At 27.8% G+C, this 13,493-nt stretch overlaps 1 protein-coding gene across 1 annotated transcript; it reads right to left on the bottom strand.

Moving 5' to 3' along the window:
• Positions 1-1,272: 1,272 nt before the first annotated feature.
• LOC125811528 (protein trichome birefringence-like 41) lies at positions 1,273-3,738 on the bottom strand. The gene is made up of 5 exons (XM_049491035.1): positions 3,503-3,738; positions 2,158-2,329; positions 1,897-2,072; positions 1,646-1,804; positions 1,273-1,569 (listed from the first exon to the last, which is right to left on the bottom strand). Exons 1-5 carry the CDS (start codon positions 3,736-3,738, stop codon positions 1,275-1,277), a joined length of 1,038 nt encoding a protein of 345 aa, XP_049346992.1. The 3' UTR covers positions 1,273-1,274.
• Positions 3,739-13,493: the final 9,755 nt, after the last annotated feature.

Genomic DNA, 13,493 nt, shown 5'->3' with positions numbered 1-13,493 from the left:
TTATTTTTAAAATAAATATAATCCATATGAGTATATTTGCTCCTTATCAGATGTATCTTTTTTTTTTAATTTATTGTTTCAACGACTAATTTAAATTTATTATTTTGATGGTGAAAAAAAATTATGCTTCACTAATTTTTTTGTAAAATTTATTATAGATGCACCATTTTTTGTTACAAATACAAAAATTAAATTACAATGTGTCCCAAAAAAATAGTTTTAAATTATAATATAGCCACAAAAACATAGTTTTAAATTTTTTTCTTTACTTTAAAGAATGAAAGAAACAAATAAGAATAAAAACTCAAATAATGATAATCAAGAAGTCAAAAAATAATATATGTATGAAAAAAAATTAAATTAAAATATACCTTGAACTTTACTAGAAGGATCATATATGCATATATGAATTTTTTTTTAAAAATTTAAAATTAATATTTTTTCACTTCCATTAGATGAACGGTATATGTGAGCTCCTTTTGTAACAGTAGGGGTATATGTGAGTCATTTGTATAAAAGTAAGGATATATATGAATCACTTTCAAAACGAGAGGTATATCAACTCTAAATGACAAAATTGAGGGGTATATCGGGCTCTTATATAATAAATTTATTTAGTTTCTTAAAGGACGTAAAATCTAAAACTGTGACATATAAATATGAAAAGAGAATGAATTTATTGTCGGTACTAATTGAAATTTTCCCAATAGTAGTAGGTTAGCAATCTTTTACCGATTATTATGTGCATATTTTTGAATTTTTCTTGTTTGCTTAAAAAAAAAACAGAATTGATGAAAATATAATTAAAAGTAATTATTATTACTAATTGAAACTTTCTTAATAGTTTATTACCAATCTCTTATTGATTATTATGTGCATATATTTGAATTTTTACTATTTGCTAAAAAAAATATATGATTAATGTAGTTATAATTAAAAGTAACAAGCAATTAAATTTGTAGTTATTTCTACTTTTTAAAAAATTTCTAATTCACTTTAATTTGAATCAATCATATTTTAATATTGACTTTTGTAAAATTGTTTTTCATTCTTTGAGTGTCTAAAATATATGAGTTTGAAATCCACTAATTTATAAATAAAATTGTTTTATTTAATATTTTATTACTAAACGTGATACACACATGTAAAGCAAAAGTGATTATATTATTGAATATTGAAGTAACAATTAATGAAATAGAAATAAATATTCAATTAACTCTAATGATCCGTGCAGTACTAGGAAAAGATTGGATCACAAAGATGGAGTCATAGAGTTACGATGTTACTATAAAGTTATATAGTATTTGGTTCCAAATATCAGGAACTCCAGGTAGACACCAGTGACTACAGTCCATTCCAGTTAGGCCATAAATAGAAGGATGTCCATCTTTACGCAATAGGCAAAGATTTGTTACATCAAGCAATGTTACTGGCTTCTCAATTAATGTGTACAATACTTTCTTCAAAACTGTCAATGCTGGGGGCAACCCTCCTGGATATGTTGAACCACTTATCGGTTGCCTCTGCCCTAAGCAAGTTTTCACCCCTGGTTCATTCCAATTTGTACCACTGTAATTGGGTAAACAAAATTAAATTGTATCAAATAAAGTCATGTAAGACTACATTGTGAAATATATTAACTTACTTGTAATGAGATGGGGAAATTCCTTGAAAGAAGAGTAAAGTTTTTGCAGGATTAATGTTGGTGTCAATCCAATTAGCCCATGTAAACAAAGCTCTCTCAAAAGCAGCCACACGATCCATGTCTTTATAATATTGACCTCCTATTTCAATGAAATCCCATCTACAAATTAAAATGAATGGAATATAATATGATTACGTTACGTTATATATAGGTTAGGTTGAAAAATATATAGAGAGAGGGAGCTAACGTACGGTTGAGTGGTTCCTCTGCGGTTCCACCAATGCCAAGTGTTGAAAATGAGCATGTCAATTCCTTTCCACAACTTGCCACCTTCAATTGAGTCTAGTTTTAATATTCTTCCCTTTTCTTCCCTCACAACGTCCACTAAATACACACTTCGATCCAACATCACGTCAACTTCATAATCCTGAAATACAAAATCTTTAACATGAATATACGACAAATGTGTATATATCAAAGGAATTAAAATGATAAAGCAACTAGGTACGTACCAAGAAGGTGAATATAGAGACATCGCCAACTCTGGTTGCGTTGTATTTGGTGTTAGGGAGTGATGTATAAAGAAGACATACAAGTGATTGCCACTGGTTTCGGCTTAAAGAATCTCCCACAAACATGATGCTTTTTCCTTTAAATTTCTCCAACAATGCCCCTCCATCAAATCTGCAGTTGGATTTTCAAATGATTATTTTACAACTGGAAATCTAATAAAAAGAAGTAAGAGGGACCCTACCTACACCTTGTAAAAGCATGTGTTAAAACACACATCCCTACAGTGTGGCTGGCCCCTTCACATAAAAACATTTTTATTTTTAATTTGTAGTATTTTCTTATTAGCACATGAAGAGGGGGGGACCTATGTTCAGATATGTTACTTTTGTGGTAATCTCCAATATAATTGACGACTAAAATATGCCAAGTCTAATTAGATTTTAAACAGATCATGTCTAGATATTGATCTTCATCAAGTGGTCAAGATCTTAATTGGTTTCTTCTTTCTTAAAAAAATGTTTTTCTTTTGATCGACAACTCTAATATAACATGTTTCAATTCAGCATCTAAACATAATAATTAATGTGTTTATATTAGACACTTTTAACTTGTGTATTCACAAGCGTTCATTACATAAATGTATGTACTATGGTGTTATTGAGATACTCCATTGAGAAATCATTATTAAAGCTGCCACTTTTCTGGGGGGTGGTCACGGGTCACCGTATTATTATAAGCATTCAAGCTCATTTGTTAGCTTTTTGTAGTATTAGTAATACATGTTAGTAATTTCATCTCGTATAAAATAGTACATTGATTTTTTCATGACTTATGTATGTATAAATTTATAACATTGCAAATCAAATATCATATTGATTTTTATATGAATAATATATTTCTTAATTAGCTATCAAACATATTCAGTACTACTACGTATTTTGGATTTAATACTTGAATAACTCACTTTCAAATCAGCTACCAAACAACCTTTATTTCGCCTTGAAACAGCGGGACCCGGTGGGTACAGCTAGTCGGGTTCGCAAAGCGACGCCCGGAAACCACGGTAAAAAAAAAAAAAACCTTTATTTCAAGGCTCACGGGCAGTACTCCTTCATCAATCTAACCTCTAGCCTCCATCACTTTCATAAATCATTGCACATTTCAACATAGATTGTAATTAAACAATTTTAGAATTAGAAAGATATTCAAAACCAAGAATCAAATAACATTATTTACAAGTTTCATTTCAAAACTCATACACTAGTAAAAAAAAACACAGAAATTCACAGCACAATATTATGTTAGCTACGAGCAATTCAGCGACCAGTGAGTTATTAGAGTTACCTTTGTAAGGAGCATCCATGTGGTTGCCATCTATACTTGAGATAATCTTGGTCAGGACGGCCATTCCTTTGACAATTGAATTCATGTTCAATGAATGGACATTGAGTTGAATTGTAAAGAGGATAAGTTTCATCTTCAATCCAACTTCCTTCGAAAAAGTTACAACTTTGCTTTGCATTTGCATTTGAGTGATGAAAAAGTAGCACAATGAAGATAGTAAAGAAATTCCAACCCATGGCTCTGCTCTGCTAATCAAAAATGCCTCTTTACTATGAGTGTTGTGTGTGTGTCATATAGAGTTAGATTGTGTTGAGATCTAGAAATAGGGGAAAGATTGTTTACATATCACAACTTTTCTGAAAAGAAAAAAGTGAGATGTATTGTACATACATACATACTTCCTCCGTCCCATTTTATGTGGCACTTTTCGAATTTCGAGATTCAAACAAGTCTATCTTTAATCGTAAATTATTCATAGATCATTTAAACATTTTGAATTATCAATTATTGTGAATTATAATACTTTTTACGTAGTTTACAAATATATAAATTTCATTTCAAAAAAATTAAAGATTTCATGCGCAAATTTCCGGTCAAACTTAAACTATTTGACTCTCGAAATCCGAAAAGTGTTACATAAATTGGGACAGAGGGAGTATGATTTATGAATTACTTAAAAATTGTCAGAAAGAAAAAAAAAATCACGTTTCTTCACTTACCATTTATTTATACCACACTAGATGCCGCAAGGGATGAAGGTAGGGGTGGGCATGGGACGGTTATTTGGTACAATTTACATTTAGTCACGGTAATTGATAATTTAAGATATTTTAAAAATATATGAAATAGTATTTATATATTAAATAAATTTTCTTAAGACAAAATACAAAATAATAGCAGACGATGTGCCCCTAAAAACCTAGTAATGTTGACTCAAACTTGTAATTGTATTAAAAAATTGTTTAATAGCTATAAATATTTAATTCAAAATCTAATACATAAAAGAAGTATAATTATTCAAGACCCACAAAATAAACATTATGAATCCAATATAAATTATCTGTTTTTTCAGGCATTTAACCAGAATAGTACTAAATACTTACTAACTGTCCACTTGGAGAGGTTACAATTTTACGCTCCATTAAATTATATAGTTAATGACTGTGTTTAGGTCGTTTAAAACTTCTTAAATTTGCATTATGTTTCTTCCCAACTGTACAGATTAATTTGATTGCCATTTGCCAATACTTCTTAACAACACTAACAACTTATTTGGATGGTTGTTACATGTATTCTCTTGTTAGTTAAAATATTGTGATTGTTAAGATTGTTACTTAAGTTTTATTGTATTGTATTGTTAAATTAATTGTTATATAATAGTGAAAAACTGTATTTTATATAACTATTGATTTTGGTGTAATCGCTTAGTGTCAGCTAGTTAGACCTTTTCATATTAGACCTATGAGAAAAAAAGATCAGCGAATGAGAAAAATTACCTAATACTTTTGTTTTTGTTGGGATTTAAACATGCATGAAAGACCTCGTGGTTGTTCACTTTAATTTTACTTGTCAACTATTCTAAAAATAGTTTTTCATTTTTACTTGTCACTTTTAACATTTCAAGAAACGACAATTTTTTTTTCATGTTTTACTCTTAGCATTTATTATTTATTCCTCAAATCATTTTTCAAGACCTAATATCATTTAATAGGGACAATATAATAAAATAATCATATTAATCAATGTTTTCTTAATAGATATATCAAATTCAAACGTAACAAGCACAAGGGAACGAAAGGAGTATAATGTAGTTCACAAGTATTTAATTTGTTTAACTTATTCATAATTTATGTTTCTTAACATATTTTATTTCAGATTTGAACTAATAAAATTTGAATGGTTCAATATTAACCCCACTCTATTTTTCCACAGACTAAAATTTTGTTGGACTATACTCTCTATTTGCTCTCTTGCTTTTGGCGTGTATAAAATGAGAGCCAAAACTTTCCTTATATAGGTGTACAACATTGACAACTTCTTGTGACAACTTCACTATCGACTATTTTTTAAATTCATTTTTCTAGTCCCACATTGGATGCACGATGTATCCAGAGTGTATACGTACACACTCAATAAACACTCAGGTACAATCAGTAAGTATAGATTAAGTATACACTTGGGAATAGACTAATATACTCATGTGAAAAACATATATAACTAGTGTATAGTACATATACAATATGTATAACTATATACATTTGAGTATACATTATATGCTCAGGTTCCCTTCAAACGAGAGTGTTGGATGTCCAAAATGAAAAACAATAGAGCGGTGGTGAAATTAAAAATGTGTTAGGATCAAGTGCTTATCACCATATCAAAAGCTATAGCAAAGGAGCAATTTTATTTTTTTAACTAAGTCTATCAAGCAAGCATCATGTTCGATCATGACTCTAACCCCAGTCCCTCGTGGGCCTTTCCATAGGCACCCAACACTTGCCTCATACAACATGTTTGCTTTTGGGAATCGAACACATGACATTGACTCTGATACCACTTGTTAGAATTAAGTGCTTACATCATGTTAGAAGCTATAGCCGATAGCAAATGGACTATTTTATTTCTTAACCAAGTCCATCAATCAAGGGTCATGTTTGATCATGACTCAACCCAGGGCACACCAGCCCCTCGTGCACCTTGCCATAGATACAATGTTGGGCTATTGGCACTACCCAACAAAATGTAAGAGAGTAAAACTGAAAGGCATAATACATAAAGAGGACCTTTAACTTGGCATCAATTCACAACTATGACCTTAAACTTTGTCAGTGCACAAGTAGACACTTTAATATCACAAATTTAAACAATTAAACACTCGTATATCCCAGGCAAAGTGCGTGATATACAAATACTTCTACGTGGCTGCCAACTAATTAAAATAAATACACGTGGATTTTTCAATAAAAAAACTGAAAATAAAAACAAAATAAATATCAATTAACAACTCAGACCCTATGCTTAGAATAGAGAACAATGTTTTCCTCTCTCTTCTCTACAAAACCTTAACCCTAAGTTCCTACATTTCATCCTTCGAATCAAAGGTAAATTTGTTCAAGAAATTGTGAAGAAAGAGAGGAAAATGGCAAAAAGTTGTTGAAGAAATTAGAAAGAAGAGAAAAAAGTGAGATTTTGATTTAAAAAAGGGAAATATATATATATGAAAGAGATTCGTTAAGGGTAGAAGTGTCATTTAAGCATTTTTTTAACGTTGGGGGACTTTATTTTTAGCACTGACACGCCTAATTAAAGTGTGTTTCACGCACTTTGTCATGTAGGATTAGAGTGTTTAATTGTTAAATTTTTGGATAGTTGAAGTGCCTACTTGTGCACTGACAAAGTTTAAGGTCATAGTTGTGAATTGATGTCAAGTTAAAGGTCTTCTTTATGTATTATGCCAAACTGAAATGATATCAACTTTCCTTGTTCTGAATTTGCCTAGTTTTACACTTGAATTGCATATTCTAAATCAAATTTATTTACTTAGAATGTTAAATGAATGACCTTCAATGAAACAATATTTATTCTATCATTTAAACAAATATTGTAATTTTTTAATGTTAATTATTATTTTCAATAAATTTAAATATTTATTGCTTGACATGATACATACGTACGCTGAAATAGTAAAAATAAAATTACTTGAAATTAAATAAAAGTTTAAAATCACACGGTCCTAACTTGTGTTTGACATCAATTCAAGGATAATTAGGAGATTAAATCCATATTGCATATTTTAAATTGAAAGAAAAAATAAAAAGAGTACTACAAATTTTTTACTAGATCACTGTTATTTGTTTGACTATTAAATTCCCAAAATTATACTATACAGTCCTATTATTTTCTGTCAATTGTTTATTTTATATTACCATGTTAATATTTTATTGCATATATTTGTAATTTATTAACTTCAAAGTTTACCTTGTAAATTTATTTTGCATCACAGATTGTTCTTGACAATAAAACTTGTAATTTAATTTGTATGAAATCTTTATTTGAATTTGTAAATATATCCTATAGCTAACATCCAAATTTTGTTTGAATATTCTCAACTAATCGCATATTCAAGTTCTCTAATAGATTATTTAAAGCTAATATACAATTTTTTTTAAATTTTGAAAATTAGAATCGAAATAAAGACTAAACACAGAGTTGAAAGTAATGCAAGATTTTTGTGTTATCTCATTCTTAACGTCAAAGAGAAGTTTGATTTGTATTAGCATATTGTTAATTAAAAATTAATAAAACATTTATAGTAGAATAAATATGCCATGATAAAAGTAGTTGACCATGCAAAAAGAGTCGTCGGTCAAAATTACTGTGTACGGAAAAGTTTCATCACACGCTCATTGAATTTTCAAAAAATAAAATAAAGATTATTTCAATATTCTCTTATTTCTGCAATTTTCTAAAAAACGAATCTATAGTAATTTCATAAATGGAATTTGGGAAAAGGGGTATGTGCAGATAGAAAATTATTTTCCAACGATAAAGCATAATAAAATTAGTATGAGAAGAAAATACAATAGTGAAAAAATCATGTTAAAAATAACGTAGAAAAAGAATAATAATAAGAAAAACAACAACTAATAATAAAATCAGAGACGACTACTATTACTATTGCTGATAATAAAATAAAAAAATAATAATAAAAAAAGGGAAATAAAACAATATTCGATCGACTGCCTATTAACTTTCTATTCTAATCATCGACCTCTATATCATTCTACGAAAAAAAAGTGAACTTAATGAATTACATCTTTCTTTTATGAAGTATTTCCTTACCAAATAGGTTTCTTGAAGTTTTGATTTGAGCATCGAATTGGACAAATAATTAAATGGTATAAGTAGATATTAGAACTAAATGATTTTCATAATGTACATTGGAATGACAATGATATGTTGGGACTATGTCGCATTGCTATTTTTTTTGTCTATTTTTTTAAAGGGACTTATAGCGAAAAAAATTAAGTCGCATTGCTATTTTCTTTTGTCTTTTTTTAAAGAGTAATATTACAAAAAAAGACTAATTAAAGTTGACGTACCCATATATTAATTTAAATTTTATTAACTCTTCGAGTTTTAATTTATTTGTTTTTTTATTAATTTAAAAAAATATTTATTTTTGACACTTCTTTATTTTTAATTCTTCGCTTACATGTTTATGATCACAAGATTAAAAAATATCTTGCTATATTCTGCATTTCTCAAGTTTAAGGTCATAAGATTCATTTTTTTTTCTTACTTTGTTAACTCGGTGTCAAGTCAAAAACAGACAAACGAATTGCAAAGAGGCGCAACAACATCAACACCAACAATAAATTCAATATAATCCCATAAGTTGAATATATGAAGAATAAAGTATGCAAATCTTATTCTTACTTTTGTGGAGGTAGATAGATTATAATTGATAAACCCGTAGGTCAATTTTAAAAAGAAAAAAGAACGCAATTCGAAGTAGTTTTTCTTTAATCTGAATTTTTAAAAATATCCTGAATTATTAATATCCGAGGCATTAATTTTGATAATTCCTTTGCCAACTGTTTTATTGTAGATGACAGGTTTTGACTTGTGAGGCTGATGGCTCTACTGCCTGCACAATATTCTGCACATTTTTGGATCCTTATTGGAGTGTCATTTAACAATTAATATATAATTATCATTTTTATTTGTCTACTATTTTAAATATATATATTTATTTTTATTTGTCATTTTTAACGTATTAAGAAAAAATATTTTTTTTCATATTTTACTTTTAACATTAATTATTTATTTTCAAATCGTTTTCAGTACCTAATACTAGACAGGAAGAAGAAAAAAAGAGAGGTACCCATGCATAAGTCTTGTTGTTTATCCAATTAGCCTTAAATAATATTCCCTCCGTTTCAAAAAGACCGATTTCCTTTCATTTTTAGTCTGTTTAAAAAAGAATGATCTCTTTCTTTTTTTGGTAATATTTTAATTTAAGCTTTCCACGTGGCATGTTTAAGACCACAAGATTAAAGGGCAATTTTGTACATTTGACATAACTTTAATTTAGGACCACAAAATTTAAAAGTCTTCTTTATTTTTTTAAACTTCGTGTCAAGTTAAACTAGACCATTCTTTGTAAAACGGAGGGAGTATTATGTAGGCTCCTCCTATATATGTTTTCCAGCTGAATGTTTTTGACCGAGTCTTTCTTCATCTGCATGCATGTATGGGTGCAATTATTTGTTTTTTCAAATTAATTAAGTCTAGACATGTAGGTCTTTAATATCTCAATAAATTACAACTTACATTAATAAAAAATAAAAAAATCTAACAGTTTTCACACATGGAGATTGAATTTTCTTCCTTCCCTCCCAAGTCCCAACCAAATAGGCTATCAATATAATCAGGGGCGGCTCTAAGGCATGGCCAGTGAGGCCATTGCCTTAGGCCTCAAAAATTTGAAGGCCCCAAATTATTTAAATTATTGTTATTGATTTTATTATATATTAATATAATTTATATAAATAAAATTTTTATGGTATATTTATTATTATTATTATTTATTTGAGAGTATTTTTTACCAATAAATTCATAAAATCTCATAATCTTTTCACCTTATTATTTGATATCTTTATTTTAACTTTCGATTTTAAATTTTATCCTTTTTATATAGGAACTAAGTTATATATGTGATAACATAATGAATTTTTGTTTCAATCTTTTCTTAAACTGCGTGAACACAAAAACATTCATGCACAAGTTTCCTTTTCATTTTAATTTAATATATTATATGAAAGTTTTATAATTTATTTTAGATATTCACCAATAAGTGCTACTTAATGGAATGAATTATATCATTTAAATTGATCAGAAACTTGATAAGGAGGTGTATATATTTTTGTTATTACTATCCATACTCAAAACCTTAACTATTAACTTTAATTTAATATATTATATGAAAGTTTATAATTTATTTTAGATATTCACCCATGAGTGCTACTTAATGGAATGAATTATATCATTTAAATTGATCATAAATTTGATAAGAAGGTGTATATATTTTTCTTACTATCCATACTCAAAACCTTAACTATTAAGTTAATGTTCACTACAACAAAAACAACTTTTAGCGGCAATAAATAGACACATTAATAAAGAATGCTAAGTTTTTACCGGCATTAGTTAAGTGTCATTAGATTCAATGTCGCTAAAGGCTTTAGGGACATATACAAAGAGTGTTAATTGCCGCTAAAAATACATATTTAAGGCAATTGAGCTATTGTCGTTAATTAATTGCTGCTAAAGATCATTTTTGATGTAGTGGTTTTTTTATTTTTCTTATTTGATGATGGCCAAATTAAAATTTCAATTTGAGGTTTGAAACTTAGCATCGATAATCCATCACTTTATTTTTTTTACTCTTCTTCCTTCTTCTTTTTTTTGTGTGAAATTTGTTATTTTTTGTCTTAAATAATTAATCTATTGTGTAGAAAATAAATTTTCTTGTTAGTGTATAAATTTTATAAAATAAATTTAAGGGCCTCTTAATATGATTTTGCCTTAGGCCATGAAATCTGTTGAACCGCCCCTGTCAATATTCACAAAGAAAAAAAAAAGTTTCTTGTTATTTACCTTCTTTCCTTGGTATGTTAGGTACTATTGATCTTCATATTATTTCGTTATTGTTACTGTTCTTGTATTTTTTTATTCAAATTATTTGAAAATTTAAATATTTTATTTTAAAACGAGGAGACAAGATATGATACGGTTTGTATACACTCTATTCGCTTTTAAACTCTACTTATGAAATTACATTAAACATGTTATTATTGTCAAAGGATTAAAAGGAAAAAGTTAGAAGAGAAATGATAAATTCAAATACTTGCATATATAATTTGGTCATAGTTCATACCTCATAATTCTCTATCACAATTCTTGTGGAGGAAATTGGAGTACAAGATTAACACACTTAATGTTAAGAGAAACAAATATGCAAACTCATAAATTTCCCTAATTTGTTTCCACAACCTTAAAATCCTCTTTAGGAAGAATGGAAGATGCACTTTTTCCCCATTAATGTAAACCCTAACCATCAGAAAAAACATGTGATGTATTTATACACATTATAATATAAATATACAAGATTTATATAAAGGACAAAATAATGAGTTAGCGGATTAATTAGTACACTTTTTGTGTATGAACCCAACTTAATATAACTATTTTCAACGGACTACTATTTATCTATGCATCCAATCTAATACGTAACTATTTTCAACTGACTTTTAATAATTTTAAAATAAAATTTATATATTTAAAAATTACAATAGGTCAACGAATGATATTAAAAATTGTAAACATTATAAGCAAATTAAAAGATTTGACAAATATTACAAAGTGAATATCTTTTTTATTTTCCTCTTCTAGAGAGGTTTGGAGATTGGATGCATCATTGCTGCAAAGTATCTAAAGAAAATTTATGGATAGTACATATTATTTAATATGCATATGGAGGTCAAAATCAAGGTGCCCCCAACCCCCAAACCACCCACCCTACCAACACAATTTCTTTTACTAATATATTGTTTTTGAGGGAGAAAAGCTTGTTTCCAAAATGTACAACAAGTGAATAGAAAACTAAAATCAAGAGTAAACTAAACCAACTACTCCATGCAGACCTTGATCAATTTGGTTGTCTTTAATTGATAAAAAAGGGGATGATTGCACTGTTAGCTCTTCACTTGTTAATATATTAGTATATTTTTGGTCCTCATAATATTTAGCTATACCATTACTTAGATATGAAATCTAATTTGAAGGAAATAGTACATTTCGATTAACTCTTCATCATTTTCATTTGTTTGAGCGATATATATTTCGATGATATTCATTTTTAGATTAAGAGATCCAACTCACATCGAACCTAATGCATATATCAACTAGTTAAAGTTTAAATATGTTTAACCAGAATTTAAAGATATTTGAGGGACTAAATTTTTTAAATTCTCTTAAAAAGATATAAATAAAATAAAGCTTATCAATAAAATATTTAGACTTTGACTTGTGAATAAAAAGGTACGCTAGCAATAGTTGAATCCGAAAAGGGTCCTTTGTCAGAGAAGTCGACGTCAAAAACATTTTATTTATTTATAGAAAGACCATTTTGTAGAGAAATTGACAAAATGGTGAAAAGTATATTTGACGGTAGATTTAAAATAGTTTCTTAAGAATTAATTGAGTAATTTTAATATTTTAAATAATTAAACGTGAATTTTTTTAATTTCTATCAAATTTTAATTGAAACTATAAATATTTTTAAAAACTAGAAACACACACAAAAAATAAACACCAAAATTCGCAATATCAAATGGTATATTAAACATAAACATAGACAAAACATCTATCTCAAAAAGTTACATCAGACTCTTGAAATATACTAAAAATAATACAATAAACTACTTCCAAAATGAGTTTTTGTTTCTATTTTTGTTGTTTTAATTAAATTAATTAACAACATAATAATATACCTAGTGTGATTTCATAAGGAGAATATGGAGATGACAAGATGCACTCAATCTTACGATGTGCAAGATAAAAAAGTTATTTCCAATATGATTTAAAAGTATTCACTTTTAAACTCGAATGATAATTAAGGAACTATTTTGAAATTACTATAAAAAATAAGGGTTCATTTTTGTAATAATTTTCTCTCTAAAAACTCATTCCTAACTCTCTTCAATTATTATTATACTATCCAACACTTATCTCCTCCTTTTCTCCATGCCCGCCTTTCATTTCAAGGCTTCAACAACAACTTAACTTATTCTTCATTAATGGTTAGTAAATCTACCATCTTTCATATCTTGTTTTTCATTTTCCTGTTTTATAAATTAACTAACAATATTGTTTATCCCTTTTTATTTTATACAGTATTCGGGATTAACAACTTGAAATTGAATTT

Source organism: Solanum verrucosum, unplaced genomic scaffold (assembly GCF_900185275.1).
Source record: "Solanum verrucosum unplaced genomic scaffold, falcon-dt-bn FXZP01000238.1, whole genome shotgun sequence".
NCBI lineage: Eukaryota > Viridiplantae > Streptophyta > Magnoliopsida > Solanales > Solanaceae > Solanum > Solanum verrucosum.
The sequence above is the reverse complement of the archived record's forward strand: the minus strand, read 5'-3'. Positions and strand labels throughout refer to the sequence as shown.

What these genes read in the sequence shown, in the direction of transcription:
- LOC125811528 (XM_049491035.1), bottom strand. Translation starts at nt 3,738, where the DNA reads ATGGGTTGGAATTTCTTTACTATCTTCATTGTGCTACTTTTTCATCAC. An exon ending in TCTCTATATTCACCTTCTTG is followed by an intron (nt 2,073 to 2,157) that starts GTACGTACCTAG and finishes TTTGTATTTCAG; the next exon opens with GATTATGAAGTTGACGTGAT. An exon ending in ATTTCCCCATCTCATTACAA is followed by an intron (nt 1,570 to 1,645) that starts GTAAGTTAATAT and finishes ACCCAATTACAG; the next exon opens with TGGTACAAATTGGAATGAAC.